The 18706-nt window shown below is 42.9% G+C and overlaps 1 protein-coding gene across 2 annotated transcripts in view; it reads left to right on the top strand.

Annotated features, from left to right (window-relative positions):
* The window catches only part of hm13 (histocompatibility (minor) 13), a 74705-nt gene extending 56464 nt beyond the window's left edge, over nucleotides 1-18241 (top strand). Inside the window, exons 12-13 of one of the 2 annotated variants that reach the window (XM_072556289.1) lie at nucleotides 4780-4964; nucleotides 14666-18241. In XM_072556289.1, the coding sequence (XP_072412390.1) occupies nucleotides 4780-4927 (148 nt within the window). In that variant the 3' untranslated portion in view covers nucleotides 4928-4964; nucleotides 14666-18241. The remainder of the gene's footprint in view (nucleotides 1-4779; nucleotides 4965-14665) is intronic. The other variant, XM_072556290.1, reaches the window with a different exon arrangement.
* Nucleotides 18242-18706: the final 465 nt, after the last annotated feature.

Raw genomic sequence — 18706 nt, 5'->3', positions numbered from 1 at the left:
TGGCTGTGGACTGCATAACTTTTGAATAACTGTGTCTTTCTTGTCTAATTTGAGTATCTTAGGTTCGCTTTAATCCCTCAAACATGGGAACATTATTTGGTTCAACTATCTTAATTTATATTTTTAAAAACTGGCTCATTTTTATTTTAATTTTCTTCCTCTCCCCTATGTGGAACTATATTGAGAGTGTTCACTGTTCTTTTTACTACTTCTTAAATCTGTTGTTCACAATTTTGAACTCGTGTACCACTGTTATACTGTTGGTTATTATTAACTGTACCGTTTGCTGATGCCCCTTGGTAACTTGAGTGGCTCAGAACTTTTTCCTCCCATTGCCTTTCAAGGCACTTTTTTTCATGTCCGAGACCTTGAACCAAGACTGTGTTAGGTCACTTGCACAGTTGTACAAGAACCTCTGGTGATATTTGAAGAAGATCCATGGAGTGTCCAGGCAGCCCTGGCCAGCTTTTATCCCTCAACCAACATCACCAAAATAGCTTAACTGATTATTTGTCATTGTCTTGTTTTGAGACCGGGCTGTATCTATGTTGACGTTCCCCATAAATGTAGCTAATTATCAAACAGGTTTTGGGCTGTGAAATATTTTGAAATGTGTTGAGATCTTGAAAAGCAATAAACTAATATAAGTTTTTTTTTGTTTCTTTTGTTGGATGGGAGTGTTTTGATATGGTATCCTCAAGTTGTTTTTTAAATTGGCATAACCTAATTTATTTGCATGTCTTTCTGGAGTTTGCTCCTTAAAGTGGGACATGGCAAGAATTAGTATGTTTCTTGATGTTCAGTAATACAGGGGTAGGGATTCATTTTAATTTGCTGATTTCTTAATAAATTGAATACTTGAGTCTAAGTATTTGACTATCAAGTGGTTAAACTCACCTCGCTTCTTGAAGCGTTAAGTCATTCATGACAGAAGATTGTTGGGCAGCTGCGTTGTCTGATCTCAGCAAAAACATTAACTGAAACGTTAAAATTAACTCTGGGTATGTGAGAAAAAACCAGCCCAAGTTCCCAATTGTAGTTGCTACCCAGTGACTTATTGCACATTCATAGTACATTAGCTGGAATGTTCTTCATAACCACTTTGTAACTTTGCTTAATATAAAGAAGGACCCATGAAATCAAACTGCAGCAATACTTAGTATCTACAGGAAAATGCAAAAGAGAAATGCCAAAATATGCTTCTACGTTTAAAAGCTTTTTTTGACATTTGGGCTGTTAAGCAAATCGTACATGGTACTTAGCTTTGTAAATGGGTCATTGAATATTTAACAAGTCACACTAAGCCTTTCCAAATCCCTGGTTAGAACTCAGCTGGAGTGTTGTTTATAATATTGGGTGCCACGCTTTTGGAAGCACATTCTGCCTTCGGGGATGGCAGACAAACTGGTTTACTGGAATGTGATTGTGACTGAGTTGATTTGGATTGAGACTTTACGAAATCTGGGATTGTTGACCTTAGCGCAAATAAACCAAGAATTTTAATCAAGCAATGGGGGTGAAACTGTTCCCCCTGAGCAGAAGGTCTGTTGTCTGAGGTCAGATTTACGAAAGTTGACAGAAGAACTTAAGAGGAATTGAAGAGTTTTTTTTTTGCTTGTGTTAAATTCTGGAGCATGGCACCTGAGGATGGTAGGAGCAGATCTATATGATAGATGCTGTATAAATGTAAGCTTGACTCTTGTTATTCTCTGCTGCCACACTTCTTCACACAAACCTTTTGTCTGTCGCTAATCAGGTTTTTGGCATTGCACAGCAAATCCCTGTATATGTTAACCTTTGTTACTGCACTGATCCTGCTTGTTTTGTAATACTTCAGGGAGGTCAGTTATTTTATGCAGAAATGTTTTTTGTAGTGACCTGGATGGGACCAGAAAACTGGTTTTCTTTTTTTCTTGCATGTTTTGTCCTAGTATCTGAAGAGTTGACTGTTAGTGCAGTATTCTGTGAGGTATGTCAAATTTTGTGCTCAGATGGACACTTCACACATCAGCCTAGGTGCAGATAGAACAGTGATTTTTTTTTTGACCATGGAGAGCAATGTGGCCATGCCCTCGTCTGTTCAATCCCAGCAACACCCGCACTTGCCAACAAAAGTTTGAGTCGTCAACAGTCAGCAGCTTGGTAAGCCTTTTATCTGCTTAACCCACTAGTTAGAGCTCTGCGGAATTACGGAAATCTACTGTTTAAACTCTCTGATAACCCATCTGATAAAGCGTTGCAGTAACTCTGATTGAAAGACCATGATTTCTAATATTTTCTTGGAGTTAGAGAGCAGAAGTGAAGTGAAGCAATGTACTGAAAAATTGTACAATCACCTAACTTTACTTAAGCAATTTTATGCATATCTGGAAACACTTTTATATAAGTGAGCTTTCCCTACCATTGACTGACTGATCTGTTCTCATAGGCTGTTAGATATCTCGCAATCTTCTCCATAGAGTAGATAGGAATAGAAGGAAAAGCTGGTCATCCAGATGCAGTATCCATTCCGAGTTTCCAGTAGGCTTATAATGGATAAATTGAGACTGATAGACTTTCTTTGTACTTGTGAAGGCTCAATATTGGTGAATTCAGTTTTAATGAAGCTGAGGCCCGTTACTGTGTTTCACCCCTCTATTTGCCCAATAAAAGACTATTATCATATTGTTTTCTCACACACAAAGGCCAAGGAAATGTGTTCTTTCCCACATTTTCAAAGAGCAGAATGATACATAGTGAAAAGGTGTAAAGTGCTCATGGAACGTAAGGAGGGTTTTTCCTTTTGTCTTTGCTGAATGTAATTCTTCTTCAGCTGAAATGTGTTGATGCATACTAAGGTACAGACACTACCTTGGGGGGGAGGCGATAGTATAGTGGTATTAACACTGAACTGTTAATCCAGAGACCCAGATAATATTCTGGAGACTCGGCTTTGAATCCTGCCATGGCAGATGGTGGAATTTGAATCTAGTAAAAATCTGGAACGACGAGTCTACTTGTCGCGTGTTGGAAAAGCCTATCTGGTTCACTACACTTAAGGATGGTAATTTCTTTGCTTATCTGGTTTGGTTTAGATCTGACTTCAGACCCACAATAGTGTGGTTGACTCTCAGCAGCTATCTGGGCAATTAGTCATAGAGATGTACAGCATGGAAACAGACCCTTCAGTCCAAACTGTCCATGCCGACCAGATATCCCAACCCAATCTAGTCCCATCTGCCAGCACCCGGCCCATATCCCTCCAAACCCTTCCTATTCATATACCCATCCAAATGCCTCTTAAATGTTGCAAATGTACCAGCCTCCACCACATCCTTTGGCAACTCATTCCATACACGTATCACCCTCTGCATGAAAAAGTTCCCCTTTAGGTCTCTTTTATATCTTTCCCCTCTTACCCTAAACCTTTGCCCTCCAGTTCTGAACTCCCTGACCTCAGGGAAAAGATTTTGCCTATTTACCCGATTCATGCCCCTCATAATTTTGTAAATCTCTATAAGGTCACCCCTCAGCCTCCAACGCTTCAGGGAAACAGCCCCAGCCTGTTCAGCCTCTCCCTATAGCTCAAATCCTCCAACTCTGGCAACATCCTTGTAAATCTTTTCTGAACCCTTTCAAGTTTCACAGCATCCTTCCTATAGGAAGGAGACCAGAATTGCATGCAATATTCCAACAGTGGCCTAACCAATGTCCTGTACAGCCGTAACATGACCTCCCAACTCCTGTACTCAATACTCTGACCATTAAAGGAAAGCATACCAAACGCTGCCTTCACTATCCTATCTACCTGCGACTCCACTTTCAAGGAGCTATGAACCTGCACTCCAAGGTCTCTTTGTTCAGCAACACTCCCTAGGACCTTACCATTAAGTGTATAAGTCCTGTTAACAGATAGAGGCAATAAATGCTGGCCTAGCTAGTGATGATCACATCCTGTGAATAAATGTAAAAACTACATTCCCTTTGTTTTCTCTAGACAGCTGATTTTTCCTATTTGTGTGACCTCAACTTGACTCTTCACCCTGGGAGGTTTCATTTATTGAGCTTGATGCTGGCTGCAAAAATGCGCTTGAGAGTTGTTAAATAATGTTGCAACCAGGATCAGAAACTTGAGCCCTTGTTTCCCCTCTCGTCAAATTGCAAAACTTCTGCAATTTATTGTTACAGATCAGAAAGTTTTGATGGTATATCTCTCCTACCACCAATTAGTTAACTCAGTGGTGCAGCGTGTGAGTCAGAAGCCTCCAGGATTTTGGACTAGTCAGAAACAGATTTGGTTTTCAAATGCATTCTGTAACTGATGTTTCATTGACTTGTTGCATGGGTCTGTGTGGTTATTATGCTTTCACTACTTTTCCCCAGTCAATAGCAAATTGACATTCAGAGAAAGCCTTTCTATCATCCTGGTGACTGGACGAAAAAGGGAATGAAGGGTTATCTTTTGCTTATTTTATTTGTTCACCATTCCAATTAAAAGTTCAACATTTTTGGTTTCCAGGGTAGCAACTTCAGTTAATAAATCCACTCGTGTATGCATGGCTGTCCTAAACCAGGCAAGTTTCTAAGAACGAGATTCCTTCCAAATATTTATACTTGATTCTAAATTTATAAAGGAATTCTGAATGCCATGGTTTGTATTAATGGGAGCTTTGAAATTTCTTCACATTTGCTTTTTTAAAAAAGTTTGTTTGTGCACTCTCTTTCTTAATAAAAGTTCCTTTTATTTGTTCTCTTCTTTCCCTATCCCTCTTTCTTTTTCACTTTCTGTTACTCAATCAGCTACGAGTCTTCAGCTGAGATCATGCCACACACGCCAAGACTCACCCACTTCCCCACTGTCTCGGGCTCCCCTGCGAGTCTGGTCAACTCTATGCAGCAAAAGCCCAACTCCCCCCGCCGAAGGCGGACGAACCCGAGCCCCATGTAGTCATGTGACCGGGCTTGTGGAACCGTCAACGGGTCAGGTACACCAACGTCTTGCCATGCTTTGCCTGTGTATTATTTCCAGCATGTTGCTGCAGAGCAAGCTTGTTTAACTTCTGTGTTTGTTTCCTTTCTCCTTGTGCATAGTTTCAATTTTAAAGAAGTGTTTCTCATTGAAGGTTGACCTGTTTAATGCATTAATGAGCAGCTTCAAATGCATGCCCTTAACATGACACTGAGCAAAGCTTAGCCACTGTACTTGTGGGATGTGTGTCACAATTGCTAATTCTTCAGCATGGCCATCTCTGTGCATCCATTATGCTGGTTGACTTTATTTCAGTGTTCACTCCAGTACTTCACAAGCAGATCATTAAAGTGAAAGAGCATACAGCCCCCATGAGCTCTGTTGTTTCACAAAGACAGAAATAGCTGGAGAAACGAAGCAGGTGTGGCAGCATCTGTGGAGAGGAAGCAGTGTCAACATTTCAAGCAGTGACTCCTCTTCAGAACTGATTGTGGCTAGTGTTATAGACCAGGCCATTAGTCAGAGGAAATGGGTCTGGGTGGGTTACTCTTCGGAGGGTCAGTGTGGACCTGTTGGGCCGACAGGCCTGTTTCCACACTGTAAGGAATCTAATCTAGGCCAGACCCCCGTCAAAACATTTCGAGAAGGTAACCCAGACCCTAACTTTTCTAGTTGCTTTGAGTAGGTGTAACCATGTGCTTGACCACAGTATCAAGAAGCCTTTTTTCCCCAGACGCATTCCTTTCTCCTTCACAGCGTCTGTTCCATAGATGTTGGATTTGATCTTCAGCATATGGAAAATCACTTAATCATCAGACTCCATAATTGCACTTATGATGATGCACCCTGTTAATGGCAATGAACAACTTCTTGCATGTTGGTGCTTGAGCTGTCCTGTAATAGAGTGAGAGACATTACAGCATAGAAGCTATTCCGTCAATTTACATAGAGCAGTACAATAGTCCCATTCCCCTGCTGTATCCCATAAAATTTATTTCCTTGAAGTGTCTATCCAACTTGAAATTATTGTTTGCTGCTAACACTCTGGTGCAGAAAGTTTTTTAAGTCTCCAAAGAGTGTTTCTTGTTTGAAAAAAGTAGACTGATGACCAGTTTAACCCTTTTGAGCCAATGCCAGGAGGTGAGGAAGTGAAACCAAAACAGAAGTTGCTGAAAAAGCTCAGCAGGTCTGGCAGCATCAGTGAAGACAAATCCCGGTTAACATTTCTGGTCTGGTTCTGAGGAAGGGTCACCGGATCCAAAATGTTAACCCTGATTTCTCTTCAACTGCCAGACCTGCTGAGCTTTTCTAACAGTTTCTGTTTTTGTTTCTGATTTACAGCATTCTCCCTCCTTTTTGGTTTTTATTTGGTAAGTGAAACCTGCTTCACGTATTTAACCCCAATTTGAAGGTTGTGATCGAGACCCTAGCCGCGTATGGAATTGAACATAGAAGTTGTTCTCAATAAAAACGAAATGAGCAGCTTCAAATGCAGTAAGACAGAGATAGATAGGTTCTTGATTAGTAATGCTGGAAATTCTCAACAGGTTGGGCAGCAGGAGATCATCAGACATAACATAAGCAGGCCATTTGGTCCTTTGAGCTGCTCTGCCATTTGACAGGATCATAGCTGATCTGATTGTGATCTTAACTCCACTCTCCTGTTCCCCAAAACCCTTGTGTCCCTTGTTAATCAAAATATATCTAACTCAGGCTTGAACATATTCAGTGAGCCAGCTTCCACTTCTCTTTATGGCGTCTCTGCTGGGCAAAGCAGTTAACATTTCTGGTGAAAGTGTTAACTCTTTCTTCGACTGTGGATGCTGCCTGACTATCAAGTATTTGCACTACTTTCTGCTTCTATTTGAGATTTCTAGTGCCTGGTGTACTTTTTTAAAATGAAATTTGTCCTGTGATTTTAACATGCCACCAAGACTGACTAATTCAGCATTCTCAGGCAGATCTTGCATTTAACTGGACTTCGTACATTTATCACCTTGAAGTGATTTTATGTTAAGTTTGAAAAACTAATTTTTGACTTTTCAAATGAATTCAAAGTGAAATAGTGAAGCAGAAGTGTTGTATTTGAGGGACACTCAAGTTTTTAGATTAGATTAATTACAGTGTGGAAACAGGCCCTTCGGCCCAACAAGTCCACACTGACCCGCCAAAGCGCAACCCACCCAGATCCATTCCCCTCCATTTACCCCTTCACCTAACACGGCGGGTAATTTAGCATGACCAATTCACCTAACCTGCACATTTTTGGACTGTGGGAGGAAACCAGAGGAAACCCACACAGACATAGGGAGAATGTGCAAAATCCAAACAGTCAGTCACCTGAGGCGGGAATTGAACCCGGGTCTCTGGCGCTGCGAAGCCGCAGTGCTAACCACTGTGCCACCATGCCGCCCCTAAATTATAGACTTGGTCCATAGGGTTTACAGGGCTTTCTGTAAATGTGAACAGAAATGCCGAGATCTAATCTGCTTCACCATTTGATCATGGCTATGTTTCTCATTCCCATTTTTCTGCCTTAGGATCACAGAATCCCTACAATGTAGAAACGGGCCCTTCAGCCCAACAAGTCCATACCGACTCTCTGAAAAATAGCCCACCCATACCCATAATTGTGGATTATGCTTTTTCCCCATAATCTTTGATCCCTTTACTAATCAAGAACCTATCTATCTCTGTCTTAAATGCACTCAATGCCTTGGCCTCCACTGCCCTCTGCAGCAATGAATCCCACAGATTAACCACCTTCTGGCTGAAGGAAGTCCTCCTCAACTCAGTTTTAAAAGGGTGGCCCCTTCACCATGAGGCTGGGCCCTCAGGTCCTCGTCTCTCCCACTACTGGAATCATCATCTCCACGTCCACTTTATCCAGGCCTCTCAGTATTCTCTGACTTTCAACCAGATTCCCCTCCCACTTCTGAACTCCATCGAGTACAGACCCAGAGTCCTCAACTGCACCTCATTTCTTGAGCTGTTCATTCCTAGGGTCAATCTTGTAAACCTCTTCTGGACTCCCTCCAAAGTCAGCACCTCCTACCTTTGATATAGGGTCCAATATTGCTCTTAATATCCCAAATGCAGTCTCAACCTAGCCTTATACAGCTTTAGTTGTATATTTCTACTGTTGTATTTTACCCCCCTCAAAATTAATGCCAGCATTGATTGCCTTTTGAAATGCCAACCCAACCTGCATGTTAACCTTTTGTGCTTCAAATTTCTGAAGTCTTCCCCTGTTTAGAAAATAGTCTGTACCTCTTCTTCCTGCTAAAGTGCATAACCTTATACTTTCCCGCACTATATTCCATCTGTCACTATTTGCCCACTCTCATTAGTCTGTCCAAGTCATTCTGCAGTCTCCTCGCTTCCTCAACACTACTTGGCCCTCCATCTATCTTATGTCATCTGCAAATGTGACAGCAATGTCCTTAGTTCCTTCATCCAGATTGTTAAACATGAATAGTTCTGGCCCCAACACTAATTCCTGTAAAACTCCACTAGTCACAGTCTGACATCCTGAAAAAGACCCCTTTTATCACCAATCTGCCTTCTGCCAGTCAGTCAATCCCTCTGTCTGTGCCAGGACCGAACACCATGGGCTGTTATCTTATTTAGTGCCTCCTGCGCAGCACCTTGTCAGAGGCCCTCTGGAAATCCAAATAGGTCTTTGTCTAACTTTCTTAAACCTTCTCAACGAATACTTACAGATTTCATAGAATCAGAGGATCCCAACAGTGTGGAAGCAGACCATTCAGTCTGTCGAATCCACATCAACCCTCCTGAAGAGCATCCCATCCAGACCAATCCCTCAAGCTTTTCCCTGTACTTCCCATGGCTGATCCACCCAGCCGACACATCCCTGGAATCTCTGGGCAATTTAGCATGGCCAATCCACCTAATCTGCATGTGTCTCAATTGTGGGAGGAAACTGGAGAATCTGGAGGAAACTCTGAGAAAGTGAAGTCTGCAGATGCTGGAGATCAGAATCTAGAGTGTGGTGCTGGAAAAGCACAGCAGATCAGGCAGCATGTAATTCTGCAAGCACAAATTCACCCCACAAACTTACGGTGGTGGGGGTGGGGGTGTGGTTATGAGTACACTTCCACTCGCACCCTCTCACAGACTTATACCCCTTCACACTATCTCTCACTGAAGCCTCTTCTGTCGGTTCTGTATCTTGTCCATAAACTCATTCCCCATTGCCGCTATAAAGATCAGTCCTGATTTTGAATTTCAACTCCAAAAGATTTTTTTTTACTGCTTGCATCTCTCAAGCACAATTTTGTATACTTGTTCTTTCCCACATCAGTACTTTCTCCCATTAATCTTCATGCTTTAATATCCACCTTTGGGGTCATCTCATTGCTATTTCCTGTTTTACTTTATTCAAATTTTCAGTTGTGATGGTATCTCATTACATTATTCATATGTGCCTAAAGCAGTTAACAACACACACTGTCTACACCATTAAATTGCCTTGAGCTAAAACCTAACTGAATGTAAAGAAAAAGTAGTCTAGCCTCAAGTCATTAAGCATCAAGTGATATCAGTTACCATTGAGAAGTTAACACCACTGTGATACTTCTAGCCCAAAAAGAAAAGCTGTGAATGTTAGTTGAAATGCAACTGCGGGAAGTGGGGAATGTGCAGTAAGGTTCATTAGCAAGTCAAGTGGTTATCAATAAGCAGGTTAGTATGAGAGGTGGGAGCTGAAATTGAAATGGTCTGTCTTTTTCAGTTGCTGAATGATCTATTTTCAGCACTTTTCTATTGCCTGTACCTGTGTTTTAATATAACCTTAGTTAACCTTTTTTTCCGAGGAAAAGGCTGTTTATAACATCAAACTCTTTGTGGTTTATCCTCGAGGTTCAGAGCAGTATAAATTTAAGGTTTGCATGATTGCCAGGTAATAGTAATCTTCTCATTGTGGCTCTGTAATTTGACATTGTCTTTAAGTGAAACCAATAGCCTTTATGTGGATAGTTTACCTTGGGCAGTCAGCAAACCACTAACTGATCCTGTCATTGAGTATCAAAGGAACCCCATCTCTTTGTTTATACTTCCCACCATTGACTTATTGAACTTGTAACCAGTCTGCTCACTACATCACTTGCTGCGCTGAGGGGAATGAAAAGCCCATTTGATTGTTGCACCATGTGCTGTTAGTGTGCAGCCCTCTCGACTTACTATGGAAGTAGAATTGATTGAAGCAACCCAAACTGTACAACGGCAAAGAGAAGTCAGTATAATGGAGCAAAAGAATGTTTGGTGAGATGTAAGTTCCTTTTCCACAGCATATTGTGGTCTGGAATACACTGCTAAAAGGCTTTGTGGAAGCTGTTTATAAGTAGTACTTAAATGGCAATTGACAAACATTAGAAGGAGATGATTCTCAAGGTATAAGGAATGGCATTGACTAGCTAGATTTTCCTAACAGCTGCCAAAACACAGTGAGCTAACTGGGCTCCTTGTCTGCTGTACTATCCTATAATAAGGAGAAAGTGAGGACTGCAGATGCTGGAGATCAGAGCTGAAAATGTGTTGCTGGAAAAGCGCAGCAGGTCAGGCAGCATCCAAGGAGCAGGAGAATCGATGTTTCGGGCATGAGCCCTTCTTCAGGAATGAGGAAAGTGTGCCAAGCAGGCTAAGATAAAAGGTAGGGAGGAGGGACTTGGGGGAGGGGCGTTGGAAATGCGATAGGTGGAAGGAGGTTAAGGTGAGGGTGATAGGCTGGAGTGGGGTGGGGGCTGAGAGGTCAGGAAGAAGATTGCAGGTTAGGAAGGTTGTGCTGAGTTCGAGGGGTGGGACTGAGATAAGGTGGGGGGAGGGGAAATGAGGAAACTGGAGAAATCTGAGTTCATCCCTTGTAGTTAGAGGGTTCCTAGGCGGAAGATGAGGCGCTCTTCCTCCAGCCGTCGTGTTGCTATGGTCTGGCGATGGAGGAGTCCAAGGACCTGCATGTCCTTGGTGGAGTGGGAGGGGGAGTTGAAGTGTTGAGCCACTGGATGGTTGGTCCAGGTGTCCCAGAGGTGTTCTCTGAAACGTTCCGCGAGTAGGCGGCCTGTCTCCCCAATATAGAGGAGGCCACATCGGGTGCAGTGGATGCAGTAAATGATGTGTGTGGAGGTGCAGGTGAATTTATGGTGGATATGGAAGGATCCCTTGGGGCCTTGGAGGAAAGTAAGGGGGGAGGTGTGGGCGCAAGTTTTGCATTCCTTGCGGTTGCAGGGGAAGATGTCGGGAATGGAGGTTGGGTTGGTGGGGGGTGTGGACCTGACGAGGGAGTTGCGGAGGGGGTGGTCTTTTCGGAACGTTGATAGGGGAGGGGAGGGAAATATATCCTTGGTGGTGGGGTCCGTTTGGAGGTGGCGGAAATGACGACGGATGATACGATGTATCTGGAGGTTGGTGGGGTGGTAGGTGAGGACCAGTGGGGTTCTGTCCTGGTGGCGGTTGGAGGGGTGGGGCTCAAGGGCGGAGGAGCGGGAAGTGGAGGAGATGCGGTGGAGAGCATCGTCAACTACGTCTGGGGGGGAAATTGCGGTCTTTGAAGAAGGAGGCCATCTGGGTTGTACGGTATTAGAACTGGTCCTCCTGGTAGCAGATGCAGCGGAGACAAAGGAATTGGGAATATGGGATGGCGTTTTTACAGGGGGCAGGGTGGGAGGAGGTGTAGCCTAGGTAGCTGTGGGAAACTGTCGGTTTATAGTAAATGCCCGTGTTGATTCGGTTGCCCGAGATAGAAATGGAGAGGTCTAGGAAGGGGAGGGAGGAGTCTGAGACGGTCCAGGTGAATTTGAGGTCGGGGTGGAAGATGTTAGTAAAGTGGATGAACTGTTCAACCTCCTCGTGGGAGCACAAGGCAGCGCCGATACAGTCACCGATATAGCGGAGGAAAAGGTGGGGGTGGTGCCAGTGTAGCTGCAGAAGATGGACTGTTCCACATATCCGACGAAGAGGTAGGCATAGCTGGGGCCCATGCGGGTGCCCATGGCTACTTCTTTGGTTTGGAGGAAGTGGGAGGATTGGAAAGAGAAGTTGTTCAGGGTGAGGACCAGTTCAGTCAGTTGAAGGAGGGTGTCAGTGGAAGGGTACTGGTTGGTACGGCGGGAAAGGAAGAAGCAGAGAGCTTTGAGTCCTTCATGATGGGGGATGGAGTAGTACAGGGACTGGATGTCCATGGTGAAGATAAGGCGTTGGGGACTGGGGGAGCGAAAATCAAGGAGGTGGAGGGCGTGGGTGGTTTCCCGAATGTAGGTGGGGAGTTCTTGGACTAAGGGGGACAGGACCATGTCGAGGTATGCAGTGATGAGTTTGGTGGGGCAGGAGCAGGCTGAGACAATGGGTCGGCCGGGGCAGTCAGGTTTGTGAATTTTGGGCAGGAGTTAGAAACAGATGGTGCGGGGTTGTGGGACTATGAGGTTGGAGACGGTGGATGGGAGATCCCCTGAGGTGATGAGGTTATGGATGGTCTGGGAGATGATGGTTTGGTGGTGGGAGGTGGGGTCATGGTCAAAGGGGCAGTAGAAGGTGGTGTCCGCGAGCTAGCGTTTAGCCTCAGCAATATAAAGGTCGGTGCGCCAAACTACCACCGCGCCTCCTTTGATAGTGAGGTTGGGGTTGGAGCGGAGGGAGTGGAGCGCTGCACGTTCTGAGGGAGAGGGGTTGGAGTGGGTGAGAGGGGTGGAGAGGTTAAGGCGGTTAATGTTGCGGCGGCAGTTGGCTATGAAGAGATCGAGGGCGGGTAAGAGGCCAGCACAGGGTGTCCAGGTGGATGGGGTGTGTTGGAGGCGGGAGAAGGGGTCAGAGGGTGGGCGAGAATCCTGGTTGAAGAAGTAGGCATGGAGGCAAAGGCGGCGGAATAATTGTTTGATGTCTCGCTGCGTGTTGAACTCGTTCATCCGAGAGCGTAGGGGAATGAAGGTGAGGCCTCTGCCGAGGACTGATCTTTCATCCTCAGAGAGGGGTCATTCTGGAGTGATGGTGAAAACATGGTGGGGCTGGAACTGGGTGTGGGGGCAGGGACGGAGTTCGGGGCGGGGAGGGGTTCGGCGTGGTGACGGAGATCTCAACGAGTGAGAGCACTTCTTGGATGAGGGGATTGGTGAAGACTTCTGAAAGAGTCCAAATAGCACTTATCATTGCTACCATCATCCAAGTCCCATAGACAGCATTAAGATCGCTTCAAGTACTCCATTTGATGATGACCTTTGAGGTCTAACCATTACCAGAGCACTTGAGGGAACTTCCCTCTTCTGCTGTGAAAAGCACTTCTGTAACTGTTGGGAAGATATGATCTCAACTTCCCCATATCCTGTCTCTCCTCCACCTGTTGCTAAGCTGTCTCCTGCAGAAAAATTGACAGCTGCGCTTGTAATTTGCCTTTTTAAAATCAAATGTATCTCCGCCTTCGAGAGTTCAAAGCTGGAGATCGTAAACATTGTACTTGCCAAACCTTTTCCCCATTGTGACCCCATTTTTAATGCTTTTAAAATTGTCCACCCAATTGTGGGTGGAATAGTTGTGCAAGGGGTGGTGGCGAGAGAGAGTCAGTTCACACTGTTTAGAAACTCTGAAGTTTGCACAATTGATCTTGTTGGAGAAAGTGAGGTCTGCAAATGCTGGAGAGTCGAGTTGTAAAGTGTGTCACTAGAAAAACGCAGCAGGACAGGCGGCATCCAAGAGCAGGAGAGTTGACATTTTGGGCATATGAAGGGCTTATGCCCAAGACTGTCCTGCTCCTCGGATGCCACCTGACCTGTGCTTTTCCCAATGACACACTTCAACAGATTGATCTCCAACAGCCATAACTAATTAGTAAACAATAAATCCAAAGACAGAATTTAGTAGAAACTTATTTACTCAAAGATTGTGGTTAAAAGATCCACAATCGAACCTAAGGGTAGTAGAGGCGTTTGGTATTGATGTCTTTAAGGAGAAAGTGGCTAATACCTAACAGGAAAAAAATAGATATGTTTGCAGGTGGAGTGGAGGAGGTTTGTGAAGATTGTTGATAGTAACACTGCTCAGTCGGCTGAGTAGCCCGATTCTGAGGTGAACTCCAATTGAACATTGGAGGAGGCTCAATTGATCTCATTTCCTTCCATTTCTCATAAAGGGCACATTTGTATCCTGGAAACCAGAAATGAAGAGTCATCTAGACTTGAAACATTTAGTTTGCTCTCTCTCCACGGATGCTGCCTGACCTGCTGTGATTTCCAGCATTTCTTGTTTTCAGCATAGATTCCAGCATCTGCAATAACTTGCTCCGCATTCGTAGCTTGTTCCCCTCCTGAGCCTGGGGCTGCTGACACTTGTACATTGGACTGGTTTGGTAATGTGGAATGCTGACCAGATATCAAATCCTCAGCCTCCGGTCTTAAAACCCTCAATGAGAAGAGTGTTTTTCTTTCTCTTTTGTTCTTTTTAATAACATCATTTTTTTGGCCATCATTGTTATTCTCTGCAGATTCAATTCTTGATGTGTTATTCAGGGCAGCTAGTTATAAAACACAAGGTGAAGTGCTTCATCAGACGAGACAGAGATAGGAGGATCAAGCTGCATCAGTCATTTTAATTCCTGGAAGCCAGTGCTGTAAAGGATATTGTGGAAAATGACAGCATTTCACCTTCTATCTACCAGCATTTTGATTTTGATAAATCTTCCAGATGCATTTAACTTCTATTTTGTTTCAAACGTAGGTATGAAGAAAAAACTGCCCTGTGTGACAAAGAGCCTTTGGATGAAGCCACAGACGATTTGAAAGAAAGCAAGAAGGAACAGTAACTGGAGAGGCCATGGATCAATCAATTTCTTTTTAAAAAAAAAGTCCTCACTCCGAACTGCCTGCTTTGTGTTCAATTCGTGCAGATACCATATTGTACTGACATGGTCATGTGTGTCTTGCGTCCCTGGCAACTCATGGGGAAACAAAAGTATTTTATTACATCATGCTAGAGTGCTAGTTATTCAGTTCTTCTTGTGTTTTCTATGAATGTGCCAACTAATTTGTTTTTAAAGAGAAAAAAATAACCTGAGGGGTTGCACCAGTGCCTATCTGTATTTTTTAATTTATTTTGAATGGATTAAATTGATCATGACTTTTTGAATTCAAAGGTGCCAGCATTTTGTTTTGTTTTACAAATAAATGCAGAAAACTGAAGTTTTTAAACAGCTGTACACTAGTCCATGTTGTAAGATTTGTATTTTAAGGGAAAAAGTACCTCAGCTGTTGTTTTTTATGTGACTGCTTTGGCTCATTGTGTGTTTTTAAAAGTGAATTTGGGGTTTACATACACCACTTTTTTTCAACACAGTGACGAATGACAAATTTATAGAGCATTATCTTGTGCACATAGAATACCCATTTGGGCTGTTTAATCTGACGATGATGGGGGATGAAGTGCTTATACATACTGTAGTTTTATAGATAAGCTAAATGCTGGAACTGCTTTTTTTTTGTTTAAACTAATGGACAATCTTAATTTTTTCTGCATTTGTTTTGCAAACAAAAGATGATCTGAGCCCCCTTTTTACAGTGGCAGCAGATGAGATACACAGATTGTTAATGGCAACTTAAAAGAAATATTCTTTGTAGCTTTGATTCGAACAAGCAACATAAATATCAACTGATATGAATATATATGTACTAGCCAATAATGTGTTGTCTGTCTGACTGTGGCTGATATAATGTAAGCTTTCACCATGGGGTTAAAGCAAACATGTAAGTTTGCTGACTGTGTATGTTAATATCATGTCTGTAGAAGTGTTTGTGGCTTATGGAAAGCCAGGGTCTGATGCAGTGCATGTAGCAGTCATTTTATTTTGCGTTTTGAGTTCTGTTCTTCTTTTCCACAGGAAGGCACTGACTGATCCCTCCTGTGCCTTGCTCAAGTGAGTTAGCCATGTATGCTCCTGAACGATGTGTGTTGTGAATGGTGGAAGAGGGGGTGAAGGGTTTGGTGTCTGAGTCTGTCTGATCCCTACTCTCTCTTGATAGCCATTTGTTCCACCTCAGACACTCATGCATTGATCAGCATCGCAATGCTTTTGTCAATTGGAACGGGAGTTTAAAACATTTGCTAGAATATAAGTTGTTTTCAATCTGCAAAACTCTTCTTTCCTGATCTGTACATCTCGGTCTCTCTCGACATAACACAGGCATATCTTTAATTCAATGAACTGTTGGAAAAATTTGTAATCTTTCCTGCACAGCCTACACAAAGTCTCCACTGCTGCCACCATATGTATCAAGGTAATTTAGAACGAATCCTGCTGGTTGTTTTCTCCATTTAGGGATAAACTTTATGAATGATTCTCTTTCCTCCCCTATCCCCTCCCTGTTTTAACCTCAGCTTTTCTTCAAGGTTCTGCTAGTTTATCTATGTCCATTTACACTCACTTGGCCTACAGAGGGGAGCACAACTCAGGACCTCTGACAATAACATCTGCTTGGATGCTTCCCTGCCCAGTGGGACTTTGGTTAAATAAGAACCTTGCAGTGTCACAGGGATTTTGTTTACCCCGTCCATGATTTTGTTTACCCTTTCCTCCTCTTCCCCCCCCCCCCGGTGCAGAACTTTGTGCTTGGAGGTGCAAATTGAGCTTTCGAACTTGGAATGGACCCCCAGGTAGAGTAGAAACGTCAGCGTTTAAAGGATGATGTACTGTGGTGTGAGACAGAGCAAAAGGCTTTGCTGAGTGAATGAGGTAAGATGATCTGAAAAACCTTCCTCACCAGTATTTTATCTTTTGTAGGTGTATTTCTCCCAACACCCCACAGTAAATCAGCACTGGTATGTTTTCATAAATTGAACAGGCCATTGCTGTATCATAAGTGCAGCATCACTAGCTTTTAGGAGTTTGCTCTGTAACAAGAGACTATTGACAGCTGTCACTATGTTTGCATTTGTGATGGATGCTCTATGTTAGAGTTCATACCACATAATTTCAAAACCCATGCCTGATTCCCTCTTGTTTTCCCACTTTTAAATGTTTGGGTTTTGGGAATCCAGGAGGACTGGGAGTCTTCTGGGTGGACGGGAAATCCTGGAGATGGTTTAGCCAAGACAGGGTAGATCAATGGATGGTGCCCTATTTTTAAATATTTTCTGAAAATAACTATTGAGCTTTTGACTTTTCATATTTCTTATCTTTTATCCCGGTCTACAAAAGTGGCTAATTGGTGTCTCTGAAAATCACTTGTGAAAATCATAATAGATCATTCCAGATGGTGTGATCAGCCCCTGCTAAATTTTCTAGCTCATGATAAAAGCTTAAGGTTAAGCTCATGGTCTATTTTAATGTCAACTATTTACAGGTAACCATATTTTATTTTAAACATTCAAATTTTTCTACATTTGTTCTGAGTAGGAGACTTCCAATGAAGCAGTATCCTTTCTGAATACCCATGTCTCTACATGCTCAGTATTCACGTGTGTAATTGCAATGTAACAACACTGACTTAGACTTTGAAAAGTCTGCTCAGTGCTAAATTTAGATACTGGGCAGTAACCTGACCTCACCCTCACTCTCCTGGCTTCTTAAATTGTCAATCCAGGGGAAGTGTGGGAAGCATCACTCTTAACGCAGTACTAGGTGCTTGTGTGAAGCTATGGAAGAATACTGGATAGAAATTTCACTCAGCATCTTACTGCACCACATCTGATCAGAATCTGCTTCATTCTAATATTGGGAGCCCTGTATCCCTTGCCCGAGTGCTAACACCTTTCCTTGATGAGCACAATATTTTTAAAGTAAAGTGTATGTAATCTAGACTCCTACCAGTTCTGTAGCAGAATAAGGGCTGTTGATGGAGGAGATCTTATAGGTGTGAGAAGGGTATACTGGGGATTTTTTGTTGTGTATTAGTTGAAAGTTGATTTTAAAAAGGCAAATTAATTCTCACGTTTGAAGCTCCTCAGTCTGCTTGATGTCATTTGGATACTCTTCAATTTGTTGGAGAAGGGACTTCTCTACCCTCCCTTTGTTCTTATCCTAATCAGTGGGTTAGTTATTACATGTATTTTAGACTCAGCTGTCTTTCTCTGGATTGGAAGTTAGGTGTGGTAAAAAAAAATTTTTAAAACACCATTCTGTTTCTAACAAGGGGATTTAATTTTTTTTAAATGTTTCTGAACTTTGTTCACATTCTGGAATCTGTCCTTCCTTTCCCTCCCTGGCTTTTTCATTATTGTAGTAAGACTTGCTTCTCTTGTGAGAAGCTGTGATCCATTTGCAATAAATTGTGGCGTGCACCACCATCAATATGCATTAAACCTTGCTGCCGTCTCATTTACTGCTATTAGTATAATCTGAGTTCATGTGAGAAAGCTTTCTCGAAAGAAAATACTTGTTTAATCGGTTTAACCCTGTCTCGGGGCAGGATTGGTGAAGGCATTGTTTATTTCATGTAAGTTGCATCTGTGCTCTTTTTATTTAGATCTCAACTGGGGTGACTTTACTGTTGATTTCACTACCTGCAGCTGGGGTACTCCCCAACAAAAAAGACATCAAATACTGATTGGGATTAACATCCCTGATGGAAAGTTTAAATGCTTCCTAATCTCTACTTTCTTTTGTTAATGTACAAAATTCTTCTTATTCCTTATCATTTAGCAGATTCTGTACACATTCCTTTTCTCGGAATGTCTTTTTAGATTTATGTAGACTTTTTACAGCCTCTAATTAGAAAGCAATTGGGGAATCCAATTTGGGAAATATAGCAGCAATTTTGAGCATGT

This window comes from Chiloscyllium punctatum, chromosome 37 (assembly GCF_047496795.1).
Source record: "Chiloscyllium punctatum isolate Juve2018m chromosome 37, sChiPun1.3, whole genome shotgun sequence".
Classification (NCBI taxonomy): domain Eukaryota; kingdom Metazoa; phylum Chordata; class Chondrichthyes; order Orectolobiformes; family Hemiscylliidae; genus Chiloscyllium; species Chiloscyllium punctatum.
Note: the sequence above shows the minus strand (reverse complement) of the source record. Positions and strands in the feature narration are given on the sequence as shown.